We start from the raw sequence: 18,256 nt of genomic DNA, 5'->3' as shown, positions 1-18,256 counted from the left end.
AGGGTCCGAGATTCTGAATTCAAGCTGCAGTGATGGAAGTAGTCATTGTCTCACTTTAGAGCTTCTTTTTGCCGCTTCTAGAAACTAAAAAGAGGCCTCATGTTTACATACTTCATAAAGGCCTCCACAGCTCTCAGCCTACTCTATCTTCACAGCCTTCCTTTCCAGTGGTAGCTAAAAGGAGCGAGAGGCCCAGAGAGGGGCTGTGACTTACCCAGCATCACACAGTCAATATATGTTAAGACTAGAATTGAACTCAGATCTTTAAATGCCAGCTCTTTTTCCTCTTAACCCCCCAGGTCTTGGGGTGAGATCTTGGGGCCATAGATATGGTTACCGCCCTGAAGAGTTGAAGTTGGCAGGGAACGTGCCCACAGAATTTGGGAATGAGAATTTTAGGGCAGGTCCATGGCCACTCCCCTCCAAGCCAGGCCATGCTCCCCTCCCCACTGCTGCTTCCGCCTCTTTCACCTTGACGTGGAGCACGAGCAGAAACTGGGACATGAGCCCCAGGAGACCAGATCTGCATGGCCCCTCCGGGGGCCTGGGCTAAGAGCGTGGCTAAGGAAGAGACCTCCGGAGGGGACCTGCGGGACAGCTGACTGTCATAGCTGAGAGGGGCTGGGATGAGTGGGCTGCCAGGGATGTTCCCTCCAGAACCCTGATAGCTCCTCTGCACTTCTGCCCCTAGCTAGAGTGCCAGTGTGATGGACAAGGTGGCAAAGAACAGAGAGAGGGAGAGCAAAATAAGAAAGACAGAGGCAGAGGCAAAAAAATTACAGGGGAGCAGAGAGATAGTTAAAGAGGCTGTAGTGATCTACTGAGAGAGAGAGATCCCAATGAATTAGCCATCGTTTCCCTGTAAACCTTAGAACCTGGCAGTTGCCAGGGCAACGGGGCAATACCTGTCTCTCCAGAGGAGATGAAGTTGCCAGGGTAACTGCTTCCTGTCTTTTCTGGGGACCATCCGGAACATGGCACCCACTGGCCGTTACCATGGTAACTGCCTTTTTGCCCCACTTAATCCCATCCTGTCTGTTACAAGGGCCCCACAGTTAGAAGTGGGGGTGGTGGGAAGACTGAAGATCACTTGTGGACTAAGTTTGTTGTCTTCCCCTTCTGCCAGCCCCTCCCTAAGTCCATCACCTTGGGGGTGCTGGGTCCACCCACCCCTGGGCCCACACAGGCCTGCAGTATTGTGTGTGGTAGGGCCAGGGCGTCCGGAGCAGGTTTTGCAGTGGTAGGCAGGCAGGTGTTGGGGAGGCAGTTACCGGGGCAACGGGAACAGGGCGTTTCGGAGGTGGTTGCCATGGGGACCTGGATGCTGACGAAGGCTCGCGAGGCTGTGAGCAGCCACAGTGCTCTGCTCAGAAGCCCGGGGTTCGTCAGTCAAGCCGGTTCTCAGTTCGCACTTGGCAGCACGGGCAGGCGCGTGGCCCCTAGTTCTGGGAGCAGCAGCGCTCCAGTCCCGGTCCTACAGCCCCAAGCCTCGCCTGCCCGCCCAGCGCCAGGATGGCCACCATCACCTGCACCCGCTTCACGGAAGAGTACCAGCTCTTCGAGGAACTAGGAAAGTGAGTTGCAGCTCAGAGAGTCCTGGAGGGCTCAGGGGGCTCAACATCATGGGTGGGGGGCACCTGCACTGCTTTCCGTGCACACACAGGGAGACTGAATGTGCTTGGAGGTGCTTGCATGTGCAGAGTGCCTAGAGTTGGGCACAGGCATGTTTGCCAAGCTGTGCCAAGGCTAGCTGTGTGAGTGTGTGTGTAGAGGTGAAGGGTTGACAGTGCATGGCAGTGTCTGTGCATGCAAACACGTACATACACACATGACTGCACATGACCTGGGCACACACAGATTGGCAGAAATTCAGGATTTAAAAGGGTTCTTCCCAGTCAGCTGAGTCCAAGGCTGGAATCCCCTGTTGAGTTTTTTTCTTGAGGTGGCCATCTGGCCTCAACTTGGTTACTTCTGGTGACAGAGAGCTCATCATTTCCTGGGTAGTTCCTCCTGCCTTTAGGCACCTACAGCAGCTGTGCGGAGTGGCCGAATTCTCCTTATAAGCACAGCCCCTCCCCTCCTTCCCCCTGACAGCTCTGCCAAGGGTGAGAGCAATGGTACAGCAAGGGTTAATAAATGAGCCCCTGTTGAGACTTCTTGGGTGTTGGGAGGAGGGGAGAGACAGTCAGTGAGCTGTGGGAGGGGGGATTCTGCTAATGCAGGGGCTAGTGATGTGAGGGTGCACCAGCTCTGGTCCCTCGTCAAAGTTGTCCAGCCTCAGAGCTCATTTCCTGCCTTTGATGACGGATGTGGAGAGAAAGATGGGAGGAGGTGGGGGAGGGAGAGGAGAGCCCCTTGGGATAGCCCCATGGACTGTGGAGTGTCTGGGGAGCACTCCCAGGTGCCGCCAGCTAGGTTTGTGAAGCATCTGGAGATAGATCCACAGCAGGGGTACAGTTTGGAGGCAGAGTTTGCCCTATGGGCAATGCAGCTCCAGTGCCCTGGGTGGCCGCTGGTATAGTAGCAGGAGTGCAGGGGAGAGGCACCCTGTAGGCAGATATGTGCTGCTGTAAGGTCTGAATATGCACACACAAGGGTGCATTTTGATGTGTGTTGTTGTGTAAGCACTGACTCTGTGGTACACTTGCGTGCACTGAAAAGGTGTGCAAGTGTTCATGTGTACGTGCCCCGGGGGAAGGTACTGCTGTGTGCTTTATGTGGAGGTCCTGAAAATGCAAGTGTGCCCTGCAGGGGTGGATGGATGCAAGTGGCACAAGGAGGTCCGTTGGCTGATTTGCATGAGAACGAAGGTGCATACATGCGTCACTTATGTACACATGGTTGGAGCTGTGTGCACATCAGCTGTGTGTAAATATATGTCTGTGTAAGGATGTGCAGGTGGGATTTGGGCTGGCTGGTGTCCCTGTGAGGTCTGGATATGGACATCTGTGAGGACTGGGGGCCATACCCCTGGGAAGGTTTATGTGTGTGTGTCTGAGGCCTGGGCCCATGGACTTGGGTGGGAGTGTGGCTGCTGAAGGCATGTGCGAGCTCAGGCTGGTGTCTGCATGTGTGTGGGAGGTGGGCCCGTGACTGTGTACAAGTAGGCTGCCCGCACACACACATGCACACACACACTTGCACACCAGGCTATCCTGACACCTATAGGCACACACCAGACCCTTGTACAGATACATACCCATGTGCAGACGTGTGCTCACTCTTGTCTGCAGACTTCCTGTCTTTCTGAGTGTGTTTTTGTCCTGAGGGTGGGGTGTGGACAGCAGGAATGAAATGTTTGGGGCTGCTCTGGAGGACCCAGGCTGTCTGCCACACTTGTGCAGGGACCCCTTCTCAGCTGGGTTCCGGCATCCACTGGAGCCAAGGATTCCCTGATCAGCTGGGTGCTGCCTTTCAGGGTGAGACCAAGGCTCAGTTCTGGGAGGACTGCGTCACAGAGTGCAGTGGAATGGAGTTGAGATGTGACTCAGGCGCTTATAAAGCTGCTGTTTTGCCCTAAGTGGAGATGGCTATCATGAAGACTGGGTGGTCTGGTGGTGACTTGGCAGGGAGAGCCTTCTCGAGCCTTCTTGGCCCCACGATCTGCCAGGGCTCTTGCAGGGATCAGGGCATGGGCAGAATTTCTGGAGCCCTTTTGTGACCATGGCAGAAAGACTGAGGTTGGCAGGCAAGGCCAGGCCTAATCTGATCAATTTCCTTCCACAATTACCAGTGCTCTTAACGTTTTTAAGGTCACATATTCCTCCAGGAATCTGATGAAAGTCTATCTTCCCTAGAAAAATGCTCGAACCTACGAAATGGTGCGGGCAAGGTCAGGACTCACCAGACGTCAGGAAGCCTAAGGATGGGGCCTGAGGATGCTTGTATTGGAAAAAAAGATGAGGCGCTACCCCTCTGATGCCTGGGTTTAAAAGGCCAGGGTGCATCACTGGGGAGGCAGGGCTTTCCTGATTCACTTGAAGCTTCAATCCAAATGACCAGGTAGTGGCAGCATTCAGCACAGAGAGCAAGGCCCGGACCTTACCACTGGACAGACTATGGCACCTGTTTCCCACAACCTATAACCTGGAGACAAAGAGGGACTGGGAGGATGAAGTGAGATGGTTCTCATGAAGACACAGTGACATTTGTGGCACCCTGAGATCACCACTGCCCTCAAATGGGGGCTGGCACCTGCCAGGGCTTTGCTTTTTAACAGGAGTTTACCCAGCTTGGCAGAAGGGGTTGACCAAGCCCTGCCCCTCACCCACCGGGCTGGCTGGGATGGGACAGGCTCCTCTTCTGTCAGGATGAGCAGCGCAGATGCCTATGGAGACCACCCTTCAAGGGGTGACCCAAGGCCCCAGCCAGCCAGGATACCGTTGTTACCACCTGGAAGCTGCGCTCCCATTTCCAGGAGCCCACTTCAGATCACCAGCATGATGATTGCCAGAGGCAGCTAGGCTGACCCTCCAAGGGGCCATGGGGGCCTTTGACCTCCTTTTGCAGGGCCCTGGCCTCCTAGCTGCAGAGAAGGACAGGAGGAGGACACGAGCCTCTTGAGGGATTCCTGGCACCCTGCCCAATGAGGCCTGGCTCCTGACTGCAGGCCTTTGAGGACCCCAGGGTAGGGCTGGCTGAGGATGTCAGAGGAGGGGCTCCTGCCCCGCCTAGGGGGCAGCCAGCTGAGGGGGTTGAGGGGTCGGGGTCAGAATTAGTGCTCTGGGGCCTCTTGATGCTCCTGGATGGAGGTCCCACTGCAGCATACGATTCACATAAGCCAGGAACTTGATTCCAGTTTCCCTAGAGGGTTGGGGTGGGGCTGTCTCTGGGAACCCAGAGACTAGCTCACTTCCTCCTTCCTTGACCCCTCCAGTCCTCCTTCCTCCCATGGGAGAGGGAAACAGAAGCCCAGACCTTAGGAGCACAGAGGCTTATTTGGAGGCAGGAGGCAGGTTGCAGCACCCCCAGCTCCAGGGTCAGAGTGGGCCTGGGGGCTAGGGTCAGAGCTCCCTGCAGACCCAACCTTCTGGAAGACCAGGACCCTGGGTGGGTGGGGCAGCCGGGGGAGGAAGGGGTGAATTCCAGGAGATAGAGAAAGAGGATGCCTCTTCTAGCCCTTGACATTCTCTGGGCTTTGAATCCCAGTCCCAGGAGAGGTTAGTTAGGGAGGCAGAATTACCCTGCAGCCTGTGTAATCACTGGGCTGTACAGAGAGAGCCTGGGAAGGAGATTTTACTTGAGAAGGGGAGGGAGAAGGGAGGGAGGCCAGAGAGAACAGCAACCCAGTCTTTTCTCTCTAGAAAAGGATCTGAAATTGACTCAAGGGTGATGTTGGAGCTGGGGGAAGGGCTGCAGAGGCCAGCAAGATTGCCTGAGGGAGAGGGGAGAGCTGGCTTTGGAGCCCCCATGGCTTTGTATCATGAACAAGGCTCAGGCTTGGCTGATCAGTGGGGGACACTGGAGACCAGAGGCAGCTCCCTGTTCCGGGGTGGGGTGGAGGGGGGGAAGCCAAGGGTCCTGGGTGCTTAGGTTCCTTTGCTCTTGGACACAAGCTCTGACATCTGCAGGATGCGTTTCTCAATCCCACTCTCTTCCTGGCAGGGCTGTTAGGAGGATCCTAGGTGTAATACTGGAGAGGTGAAAATACCTGTGCCATGAGGCACTATCCCCTGCAAAGACGGGACTGTGTTTTATTTTGCTTCTGACAACCTGTCACCTTCACAGTGCTTTGGGGCCAGTGTGGCACTTCTCCACCCACTAGCTCACCCCTGAGGGAGGGAGAGGACTCACTCTCCCATTTTACAGATGAGCAGACTGAGGCTTGAGAAGGTGAAATGACCTGGCTCAGGGGACTGGTGGCAGCACTCAGGCTTGCATATAGGTCCCCAGCACTGCTCATATCGAGAGAAGACTAAGGGGGCCCCCTCGTGGTGCCCTGCCTGGGGAACACTTCCAGGGAAGAAGGGTGTGCCCTTGCGAATGAGGGAACTCTGAACTGTCACTTATTTTCCCATCATGATTCTGCCTCTAATTGACTGCACCAGATTCCTTGTCCCTGGTGTACCTCAGCTTTACTATCTGTGAATTGGGGATCAGAGCACTTCTGCAGATGCTGGAAGGCACCGTTAGAGTTGCTACCCTCTTTAGCCTCTGCCTGTGAAAGGCACCTGTGGGAAATTTCAGGCTTCCCGAACACCAGAGCTGGAAGGACCATATACGTTGTCTCCTCACAGCATCAATGGTGGAGCCAGTAGCCAGAGAGACGCAGTTTGCCCGAGGCCGCAGGAAGAGCCTGGGGCAACGGCAGCCAGGGTAGGGGGCCAGGTGATGTTCAGGGGCCAGCAGCTGAGGATGGGAAGTTGGGGGCAAGTGGGACAAGGGAAGGGGACAGCCTTCCCCCACTCTTCCTCCAAGCCACCGGAGCGGAAGGCACGCACATGTTCTGGTGCTTGCCGCAGCCCTCCGCCCCCATGCGGCCGCCCCCACACAGGCTGAGACACACTGACACTGCTGAGCCCTGCTCCCGCCTGCCCGCCTCCCTGCACAGGCACGCAGTGACTGCTGCCAGCATCCCTGCAGTCTGGGGGCCCGGCCCCCCCAGAGGGTGAGGGCACAGCCTTGGAACGCAGTGCCTGCATCCTGTTGCTAGTGCACGCATGCACACACACACACGCACACACGGGTGCATATGGATGTGTGTGCCGACACACTGGCTCCAACAGGGCATCAAGCAAGAGCCTTACCTCCCAGTGCAGGGAGAGCAAGATGATGCTGGTAGGCTTCTGGACTGTCCCCCTGCCGCCACCACCTCTCTCTCATTCTCCCTTGCTCTCGCTCTCTTGCTCTTGCTGTCTTTCTCTCTCTGTCCTTCGCTGCATCTCTCTGGTCCCTGTTTCTCTCTCTCCTTCCCTCTTTTGTGCGCTGGTCCCTTGGCCACCGTCCACCCCTCCTACACACACGTTGATGTGTCATGGTCTTTTCCGAGCCTCTCTGTGGTGTGGTAGGGAGCGTCCCAGCCCAGGCCAACCTGGCACAACCTCTGCCCCACCACCCAGCATGTCACAGGCTGCTGAGACCCAGCCCAGGCACTAGATCTAGGTCCCTATAGGACTTGGCTGCCCACCAAGATGTCAGGTGGGGCTGTGAGGCTGGTGGCACCTTCTGTGCTAGAAAACACTGACGGCCTTGATGTCTCAGCATCATATAAAAGGAGGAACAAGTCTGTGACCCTTGCATCCACTCAACAACTATTTCCTGAGCATAGACTCTGTTCCTGGCCTCGGGCTGAGCCCAGCAGGTACCACATGCCAGACTTATGTCATCTCTGCCCATCTGGGGCTCACGATCTAGTGGAAATCTGACATTAACTAAACCACTTCAGATATTGTTATTTAAATGCAACTGGATAAAGGCTATGAGCACAAACATGGGGTTATAAGCTACAAAGAGACCTCAACTGGTTGGGGTGATGGAGGAATCAGGGAAGGCTCCCCTGAGGCAGTGACACTGGGGAGTGAAAGCTGAGTAAGAGCTGGTCAGAGGGAAGAGGGTGGAAGAGTGTTTCTCACAGTGGGAACAGCACAGGCAAAGTCTCTGTGATGTGTATTTTGATGGAGCGTGTCAGCTCCAGGGGGTTGGTGGTCTTACTCTTCTTAGGCATTCTCTGTTGCTTTCAACTTTCCTTTTTTTGGCAGCACCATGGGGCATGCAGGATCTTAGTTTCCTGACTAGGGATTGAACCTGCGCTCCCTGAAGTGGAAGCATGGAATCTTAGCCACTGGACCAGCAAGGAAATCCTTGCCTTCAACCTTTGGATACCTAGGGGCTAGAAGGAATATTAAAAACCTGTAGCATGTCTAGAAGGGGTGGGAGGTGGGCCGGGTGGCCAAGGTCTGGAAGCCAAATCAGGTGAGAGTGGGCCAAGAAGCTGGGGACTTTAGCAGAGAAAAGAGACCCCTCAGGGGTATATCCTCTCCCCTTATCCCTGGAGGGACATCTTGAACCCCAGAGATGAGACAAGACTGCTCTGTATGGTTCTGGAGGGCAGAGCAGGGCCACATGTCTAGAGTAATAGGGAGGTAGATTTCAGTTCAACCTAAAGAACATTCTCATTGTCAGAACTGACCCTCTCCCTGCAGATGAACATGGTCTTGGGAAATATTGAGCCCTGTTCCAGCAGATACACATGTGGAAGCCCTCTTCTCACTGCTGGGTCTTGTTTCCCTCCTTGCCTGCATCCCTGTCCTTGTCTGGTAAGATGCTTTGCTAGAAGCACAAAGTGGGAGATGGTTTAGGGGTCAGAATAGCCTCAGTTGCATACAAATATCAGAATGAAGAGTGCTCCCTTGTCTTAGGGATGGGGAAATAAGGTCCAGAGAGGGTCAGGGGCTTGCCTGAGGTCACACAAGTCAGTGACACATGAGATCTGGGCCCTTCAGCCTCTTTGCATTTCAATTCTTGGCTTTTCACCCCTTGGAGCCTTTCTCTCTGAAAGTCTTTGGGGTGTACATGTGATTGGAGCCAGGCCAGGAGGCTCCCTGAAGCTGGGAGAAAGCAGCCCCTCACCATTGCCCCCTGTTTTGCCTGCTATGATCCTGTCACCAAGCTCTGTGGATATATATTTTTTAATTTTCCTTTTTGTAACCCATTCAAGAAAACCTAGGCACAGCCCAAACAAGGAACATGTTGGAACTTCTGTTGGTTCAGTGTTCTCTGCAGCAAACAGACTCTTCGGGTTCCCAGGCCTTCTGTGTCCCCAGCAAGGCTTCTGCTGGGTTGGCGTGGGGCAGGCCTGGGAGTGCGGGACGGCTGGAGTCTGGAAGTGGGCGGCGGCAGCTTGGGTGGAGAGGAGGAGGGATGTGTGGTTTCAGGAAAAGGTCCTAGGATTTCCTGGCTCTCAAATGCTAGTTTGTGGAGCTTGGGGAAGAGCTGCTATGCTGAGCTGGGGAGAAGAAAGAGAGAAAACCAAGCAGTGGGGATTCTGAGTCCCCAGCCCCTGCTGCCTCTGCTCTGTTTGCCATTTGGGGACCTGCATAGCTGTGTTTGTTTCTTATTAAGAAAGGATACTATTGCTTAGAAAGAAAAAAAAAGAGAGAAGGCTTACAAATGATCAACCGTTGATTTCACAGATGGATAAACTGAAGCCCCCACAAAGTGAAGGGATTTGCTTAAAGTATATAGAGGTGGGTGTTATGGAAACAGGGGCTTCCCAGGTGGCTCTAGTGGTAAAGAACCCACCTGCCAATGCAGGAGACATAAGAGACATGGGTTCGATCCCTAGGTTGGGAAGATCCCCTAAAGGAGGGCATAGCAACCCACTCCAGTATTCTTGCCTGGAGAATCCCATGGACAAAGGAGCCTTTGCAGTCCATAGGGTCGCAAAGAGTCGGACGTGACTGAAGTGACTTAGCACACGCACACACGTTGTGCAAACAGGATGTTCCTTTCATTTCTGAACAAATCTGACCCCAGCTTTTTAACTGAGGAATCTAGAAGCTCTCAGAGGATCTTGCATGAGCCACAGTCACCCCCCCAAAGCACACTCATTCCAACTCCCAGGATGTTGCATATCATTTCCCACAAACCCCCCCACCCTAATGCCCATCTGTGGACCCCAAGTTAGGGGAGTCTGAGAGGTTAGGGTATTGAAAAGAGCAAAGGATGATGATTCAGGACTCCTGGGTTCACGGTCTTGGCCTCAAGTTTCTTTCTTCAAGTTTCTTTAACTGTAGAATGGGGAGAGAGCAGACCTCAATGGCAAGATATTACTGCAGTGTCGGCTGCAGCTCCTTGCGGCCCACACTCCGGCCCCTCGACTGGGGCTGCTCCAGCGACCAACCCCAACTCTGCGCCTTCCCCCAGACATTCAAACCCCATCTGCTGCGGGTCCCATGCCCCCAGGCCTTGCTCTGTACCAAGTGATCAGACCAGCTAACCTGGACTGTGAGTTACTGACCACCAGGAAGTATTACAAGTTAATCCTCTCACAGGTAACAGGTCTGTCTACCTTTGAGCAGACACTTTCTGAAATCACCCCAGCTCATCTCAGAGAGGTAGAATGCTTAGGGATACTAACCCGGAGTGGTGCGATTTGGAGAGAGAAAACTGCACTTTGATTAAGAGGTGCCGATCACATAGTATTTCTAGTGAGTAGCTAGAAATTTGGGACTAGAATTCTGAAGCGAGGAATGGCTGTGTAGAAGCACATTTCACCCTTGGGTGACGCTCAGTGGTTTTCATAATTTTGCGGGGTTGGGGGGAGGTGGGCGGGGGCAGTGGTGGTGGTCAGAGAATCCCTTGTGAAGCTAATGAAAACTATGCATCCTCTCTACAGAACAATGCACAGACCCAGAATAATTTAGTTAAAATTTTAGGGATGTTCACGAATGCTCAGAGCCTCCACAGAGATCCCAGCTTAATGGTCCTGGGTAGAAGGGATGGCAGGGGAAGAGGTAAGGATGGGTGGAGAGAGAACAAGCAGTAAAGATGTTCAGAGGGGGATGGAAGGGGGATGAAGAAGTGAAAATAAGTTGGGGGGGGCCCTGCCAAGGAGAATGTGGTGACCCAGAAATGAGAGAGAAGATGGGCCTCAAACTGGGTAGCCACTGGGGCCAAATGTCACCTGTCGTGGGGCAGGCTAGGCAGATCAGGCCCACTGGGGACTGCAGGGGTGGGGGTGGGGGGCACTGGGTGGGCGGGGCTGGCACAACTTTTCTTCCAGGGAGCGGGGGGTGGGAACCAGATTGTGGTGGGTTCATGAAGCGTGGGAGGTGGGAAGAGGAGGCGGCGAATGTTGGACACTTGCTCTGGAAGTTTGGCAGCAGAGGAAGGAGGAGGAAGGAAGTGGCCAAGGCTTGTGGGTCGAGAGAAAGGCTCCTGGTTTTTCAGCTTTTCAAGTTTGGGGAAGGATGGTTGTTTATTTCTCCAGAATGAGGGAGTCCTGGGTGTGTTTGAGGAAGCAGCCAATGAAAGGAAAACCCTAGAGACAGACAAGATTCCTGATAGTCAGACCCCCGAGAAGTGCAGAGTGGCTCCGGGATTGTGCCGTCATAAGCCGTGTCTGGCTCCTGGACTGTGCCGTCATGAGCTGTGTCCGTCCCCATCTGCTGATACCCATAGGCATGCCCCGGGCTCTGGAGTGAAGGTGGGGAAGTTGCCTTGAGGGCAAGATGGCGGTAACTGATCTTGGGTCTCAGGGAACTTTTCCCATCCCTGCGTAGCAGATACCTCTCACAAATGGCCCAGGAGGAAGTGGGGCTGTAGCTCCTTGCGTCCATCTTTCAAGTGGAAGGATAAACAAGCTGATAGCCAAGCTGAGTGAGGATCCCAGGTGTTTGGAATTACTGCGAGTCAGCATTTTGGGGTATTTCGGGCCAGAGAGGGTGATGAGCCTCCTGTGGGCAGGCAGCCAGCAACTCCCAGGACACTGTGCCTGCCAGGCAGCCGGAAAAGCAATTTCCCAGTGTAAATCTTGCTTTTCACGGACCATTAGCATGTTCCCACATTTTCAGCCACGATGGGCCCACTATCAGCGTGCTCTCGCCCTTCCCGTCTGTCTGTTGAACCAGGTGCTGCCTCCCTGCCTGCTTACACCCAAGGGCAGGTTGCTTGGGCCTGGGGAAGCACCCCATCCCCTCACGATGGTCCCCACATACCTCCTTCCCTGGCTTGCTTCTTTCCTGAGCTTGGCAAACAAGGTCCATTTTGCTTCTGATGATGCCAGCTGTTCTCATCACTTCGGAGATAATGATGCCTATAAAAGGCGTTGTTTCCTGAGCATTTACTACACTCCAAGGATTGGGCTAAACCCACTGCATACCTTAGTCTCATATTGAATCCTTGAAACAACTGCTCAGGGTGGGTACTAGTCTTTACCTACATTTTACAGGGGAGGAAAATAGTCTTACTGAGGTTAAATAAATTGCTAGTAAGCGGCTGGACCACAATGTGCACTCTGGTTGGTCTGGTTCAGGACTGCCGGTTCTTATCCACATAGAACTTCACAATCCAACCTGGTGGTCATTAGCCACTTATAATGATGGAAATGAAATAAAATGAAAAATTCATTTCTTCGGTCCTACTAACCACATTTCAAATACTCTATAGCCATAGGAGGCTAGCGTCTGTCACGATGGACAGTATTTCCATCATCGTAGAAAGTTCTGTTGGACAGCTCTAGTATAGAATATTGAAGGTGGAGGGAATCCCCTGGTGGTCTAGTGGTTAGGACTGGGTGGCCTGGGTTCAATCCCTGGTTGGGGAACTAAGGTCCCACGAGCCGTGTTGCACAACCAAAAAAATGAAGAATATTGAAGGTGGAGAGGTCTCTATGCTTTTTAGCCTCATGCCCACACCAATCCCCACGAAACCCGTGAGGCCCACACTGGGGCAGACCCCTCCCCAAGACCTCCCAGCAGGGCTGAGATCTGAGATTTTGTCCCTCCAGTGTCTGTCTATCTCGCACACATTCCTCCCTGCCCAGATTCTGTGACCCTCTCCTAACACGTGTACATACCCAGGGTGACGGCACGTGTCACCACATACATGAGGGCATTGACAGGCTGCTGACGCACACTTGTGGGCAGACATGTGCCCCTGAAACCTTTGTACCCAGGATCCACCCGAGGACATCCCCCACCTGCCAGGGCCCTCCTATGCAGGCTTCATCCCTTCTTCCCTGGACCTCTGGTCACTCTCTCCCACTCTGCCCTCCCCATCCTGGCCTCCTCCCCTTTTCGGCCCTGTCCTGTTTCCAGGCTCTGTCCACCCACCCACTGGCCACCTGCTCAACTCAGGGCCGTGGGAGGGGTGGGCTGGCTCTTCCTTTTGCCAAAGCTGCTGGGCTGTGGCCACTTGCTCCCACAGGACGAGAATGCAGAAACATGCCTTTTTTAAAACAAAAGATTAAAAAGAGAGGAAGTTAGGGCTGCGATCTTGCTGCCCACACTCTCATTTTTGCTACAGAATCTCCTCTGCGCCCCCAGCCCTGATCCCCAGCACCAGAACTGGCAGGGAAGAGCCTTTCCACTCGTGGATGAAGACCTGAGGCCTCATAGGTAGAAAACGGGCTCCCTGGCCCAGACCATTTCCTCGCCCCATCAGTGATCAGTGTGCCCTGGCACTGTGCCCAGGGTTTCGCGTGTGCTGCCTCACTTAATCTCCCCCCAAAACCCAGGACAAAAGTATTATTATTGCCCCCATTTTATAGGAGGAAACAGAGTTGAAGTGCCAAGTTCAGTATCACATAGCTGGGGGTCAGTCACAATCAGATCACAGGGCTTTGTAAGCCCAGAACCCCTGCTTTTGGGGGTCACACTGTCTTGCCTTTGGTGGAGTCAGGAGAACAAGAACAAGCAACCTGGATTCTTGTCACAGCCTCAGGAGGAATATGCCTGCTCCCTTGAGGCTTCAGTTTCATGTCCTGAAAAAACAGGGGATCGAAATCGCAACTTTGCAGGGTTGTTGTGAGGACCAAGGAGCTTAGTGGTGAAGGTGCATCAGAAGGGAGTATGCCTTCTGGGTTTGCCCGAGTCTGGTGTTCTCTGAATCGGTTTGGATGAACCCCTCCTTCTACGTGCGTGTGTGCCCAGTTGTGTCCGGCTCTTTGAAACCCAGTGGAGTGCAGCCCACCGGGCTTCTCTGTCAATGGGATTCGTCAGGCAAGAATACTGGATTGGGTTGCCATTTCCTCTTCCAGGGGATCTTAACCTAGGGATCGAACCTGCGTCTTTGGCATCTCCTGCTTTGGCAGGTGGATTCTTTGCCACAGAGCCACCTGGGTTAGAACCTGGGATTTACACAAAAGCTTGACACTGGGTTGTGAGGAGGAAGTTCAGCAAGCATGACTTTTCTTATCTGATAGATGTGGCTCTCAGGTCCTCAGTTCCTGAGGTAGAGCCTAGGTTCGTGGAGCCTGTTAAGCCTCTGCACAGAGCCCCATGCATGTGCTAGCTGCCGGTGAATGAGACAAACCCTCCTTTCCTGCCCCTCTTCTCCCTGGAATCCTCAGACTCTTTGCCAGAAGGGGCCATTTGAAACATGCTCTCTTCTCTGGGGCTTCTGAGAATCATGGCCTCCCACTGGGCAGGAACCTGAACGTCCCGGTCTGAGTAGGGTGGGCACCTTCCTCAAGTACCTGTTCCTGTTCCTAACACCCCAGACTGATGCCCTCTCCCTGCCTAAATTCAGTCCCTCTCACTTAAATCTACCTCCTGTTCCTATAGTAACATTTATGGAGGCCCTGTTGGTCCTTAGGAACTCTGTCTAGTGGATGGACGAGCAGCCGTGGTCCTGGGCTAGCGGGGGAGGTGTGGTGTGCTGTGTCATGGGAGGGAGCTTCTCAGGGTGGGAGACCTGCTGGGCTGCTCCCTCCATGTGGAGGATAGGCAGAGCCCCCCAGCCAGACGACGGTCTGTAGCTATGCCCATGAGTTCTGGTCTTTGCCAGCTTTCCTACAAGGTCATATTTCCTGGCCTCTAGCCCACCTCCCAGATCTTCCTTCCTCATCCTTCTCCAGTTTCCCACCTGTTCCCTTCATGCTGCTCAGACACGAAGCCAGTGACAGAACGCCCTGGGGCCTGTGAGAACAGGCATCTCTGCCAGCCTGCAGGCTTCCTCGGTGCCTGCCAGCGTCCGCCCCTGCTCCCATCAGCTGCATCTGTGTAGCTGGGACCTGCCTGTGTGCTTGGGAGAGGGGATCAAAGTTTGGAAGATATGGTAGGGCATGGCCATGTCAGGAACCTGGGTGTGCAGGCCCGCAAGCGGCAGGCTCACTGGGTGGAGAAGCCAAAAATCTGGGACTGCAAATATCTGAGTTCAAAACACAGCACCGCCTGTGTGACCTGAAGCTCAGAGTCTTGGGCTCTGCCTCTGACTTAAGGAATCAGAATCTGCCTTTTAACAAGATGCCTGGGTAATTCATATGCACAATAAAACTGGAGAAGGCTGCACAGGAGACTTGTTCCTTGCCATTAGCCTGTGGTCAGGGTGATCACAGACCATGGGCAGTGTCTGGCCCCTTAGGATCCTCCTTTGTGATGTGAAGGGGTTGCGCCAGATGATGTTTGTAGTAGAAGGTATAACATGGCACCTAGATGCCAGATCTAGCCCTCAAACTAGTTTTGTTTGGCAAAATATTACGTTTAGGTTTGTTTTGATTTATTTATTTTTAATTGGAGGATAATTGCTTTACAGTTGTGTTGGCTTCTGCCATCTATCAGCATGAATCAGGCCACAGGTGTACACATGTCCCCTCCATCTTGAACTTCCCACTCCATTCCACCCCTCTAGGTTGTCGCAGAGCATTAGATTTGGAAATTTCCTGTGTGACCCAGGGAGCTAAACTTTTTGGAATAAGATGCCAGTATTTAACGGAGAAGGCAATGGCACCCCACTCCAGTACTCTTGCCTGGAAAATCCCATGGAAGGAGGAGCCTGGTGTGCTTCAGTCCATGGGGTCGCTAGGAGCCAGACACAACTGAGCGACTTCACTTTCATTTTTACTTTCCACTTTCACGCATTGGAGAAGGAAATGGCAACCCACTCCAGTGTTCTTGCCTGGAGACTCCCAGGGATGGGGGAGCCTGGTGGGTTGCCGTCTATGGGGTTGCACAGAGTCGGACACTACTGAAGCGACTTAGCAGCAGCAGCAGCGGCAACCAGTATTTAAAATTTGGGAAATGTCACTAAAATATCCAGTTTCTAGTTTTTCTTGAAAAATCAAATAATGTGGAAAATGGGCACATTCCACATGGTAACACTGTCTCCTATGAGCTGGGAAACCCACAGCCCTTGCTTCAAGTTCTTCCAGCCACAAATATTTTGAAGATAAAAACCCAGGAGCCTCTAAAACTACATGAAAAAAATGCTCAGCTTCACTCTTGATATAAGAATTCCAAATTAAATCTACATTGAGTCGCCGTGCTCATCTCACTAGTAAAGATATAAAAGTTTGATCACATGTTGTATTGACAAAGGCTGAGGGAAATGGTCCCCTCACATATTAGCATGAACGTTGGTACATCTCTAAGATGGATCGTTTCTTGTTATCTTTCAGAAGTACCCTACAACACCTTTGTATTGTTTTGTCACTAAGTCATGTCTGACTCTTTTTCGACCCTATGGACTGTAGCCTGCCAGGCTCCTGTCCATGGGATTTCCCAGGCAAGAATACTGGAGTGGCTTGCCATTCCCTTCTCCAGGGGAAAACAACAGCTACCCTTGACCAGATAATACCTGTTCTAGAAGTTTATTTGCAGACACTTGTATACATGAAAAGTGAAAGTGAAGTCACTCAGTCATGTCCAACTCTTTGCAACTCCATGGACTCCGTCCATGGGATTTTCCAGGCAAGAGTACTGGAGTGGGTTGCCATTTCCTTCTCCAGAGGATCTTCCCAACCCAGGGACCGAACCTGGGTCTCCTGCATTGTAGGCAGACACTTTACCATCTGAGCCACCAGGGAAGTCATGGGAAATGTAATTCTAAGGCACATATATGAGGTTAGGCATTGCAGCCCCGTTTGTCATAGCTATAGACTAGGACTAACCTAATTGCCTGTCGATAGGGGACTGGCTAGGTAAATTACAGGACAGCCACATGATTAAATGAGAACTCTTTATGTGATAATATAGAAGGAGGATCTCTAAAAAAATTTCTGAAGAAGAAGAGGGTACAGAGCAGCATGCAGTGTCCAGTATTTACATGGGGGAGGGGGAAGGTATCTATGGAAAGATGCTCTGGTAACACTGGCCACCTCTGGGCAGGGGACCTTGGAGTCTGGGGTATAGGGATGGGAAGGAGTCACTTAGCTATCCACACTTTTGTATCTTTTGAACTTTGAACCATGTCAATGTGTTAACTATGCAAAGAATAGAACAGTGAAAACTTCCAGGGACCTGCTGCTGCTGCTGCTGCTGCTGCTGCTGCTGCTGCTAAGTCGCTTCGGTCGTTTCCGACTCTGTGCGACCCCATAAATGGCAGCCCACCAGGCTCCTCCGTCTCTGGGATTCTCCAGGCAAGAACACTGGAGTGGGTTCACTTTCCAGAGACCTAGATTCTGTGATTCTAACATTGCATGATTTTAGTGCTTTAGAATTTGTCGAGCCTAATTTAATATGACTGGACAAAGCTCAACTCCCACGAGGCCAAGTTCCTAACAATTTACTACCAGTGGTTCCCATGGGTCTCCAGGCCTGCTCTGTCCCCAAGGTATGCCACTAGCAGCCCCTACGAGCTCGAGCAGCCCTGAGGGAAGGCTCCCTCCCAGCACAGAGCAACTGCGTGAACTGTGGTGTCTCCTGGGAACACAGCCCTTGGGCCCTCACTCACCCTCTTTGCCTCCTGTGTCCTAGGGGAGCCTTCTCAGTGGTGCGCAGGTGTGTGAAGGTGCTGGCCGGCCAGGAATATGCTGCCAAGATTATCAACACGAAGAAGCTCTCAGCCAGAGGTAGGTGCCAGATCCATGCCTGGCCCGCCCTCCTCCCTTCATCCTTCCCTCTATCCCTTGGGTTAGAATTGGGACCTGGGTCTCTCCTTCTGGGTGATGCTGCTGTCAGAGGTGGGGGCTCTTCTTCCTGTGGGTACTATGAGAATAGACTCTTCCATATTTCTTCTTAGGGGATCTAGGCTGGATGCCGTAGCCTCTCACAGGCCAGGCTCTCTGCCCCTCATCCACCCACCCAGGTAAAGACTAAGCTGCCAGGCAGGCCCTCCTTTCCCTGCTGTTCTGCCATTCACCTGCATTCTCACTGCCAGGCCTCTGCGCCTGCCTCTCTCTCTGCCTAGATGCTCTCACCTGGCTCCTTACAAGGCTGGCCCTTTGTCAGCCTTCAGGTCTCAGTTCAATGTCACATCCTTTGAGAGACTTCCCTGCCCCCCCAGATCTGAGGGTGACCTCCCCGTTTTATGTCTCTTGTTACTGTTTACTATCTTTGTGGCTTTCTCCCAATGTGGAGAAAGTATCCCGTTTACTGGTTTGGTACCTTGTTTACTATTCATCTTCTTTTACGACCATAAGCACCAAGAAGGTGGGGCTGGGTCTCATTCCCTGTACGTGCCCAGCACCCGGGACAGCGCCTGACATATCCGGGTCCTATGAACACCAGGTGCGCTGTGCCTCGACCGCACCAGTCCACCTTCTGCTTCCTGAATACTCCCTTGGACAGTGGCTTCCCAGCCTGGAATCCCCTGGAGAGCTTCAGACATTCCTCATGCCTGGATCCCACATCCCAGGGGTGTAATTTAATTAGTCTGG

The 18,256-nt window shown here is 53.1% G+C and overlaps 1 protein-coding gene across 2 annotated transcripts in view; it reads left to right on the top strand.

The window, feature by feature from the left end:
• The first annotated feature begins 1,369 nt into the window (after positions 1–1,369).
• The window catches only part of CAMK2A (calcium/calmodulin dependent protein kinase II alpha), a 65,500-nt gene continuing 48,613 nt past the window's right edge, over positions 1,370–18,256 (top strand). For both annotated transcript variants that reach the window (XM_004008973.5, XM_004008972.5), the window contains exons 1-2: positions 1,370–1,574; positions 17,355–17,449. In XM_004008973.5, coding sequence (XP_004009022.1) covers positions 1,513–1,574; positions 17,355–17,449 — 157 coding nt within the window. In that variant the 5' untranslated portion in view covers positions 1,370–1,512. The remainder of the gene's footprint in view (positions 1,575–17,354; positions 17,450–18,256) is intronic.

The sequence above is a fragment of the Ovis aries genome, chromosome 5, assembly GCF_016772045.2.
Source record: "Ovis aries strain OAR_USU_Benz2616 breed Rambouillet chromosome 5, ARS-UI_Ramb_v3.0, whole genome shotgun sequence".
NCBI lineage: Eukaryota > Metazoa > Chordata > Mammalia > Artiodactyla > Bovidae > Ovis > Ovis aries.
The sequence above is the reverse complement of the archived record's forward strand: the minus strand, read 5'-3'. Positions and strand labels throughout refer to the sequence as shown.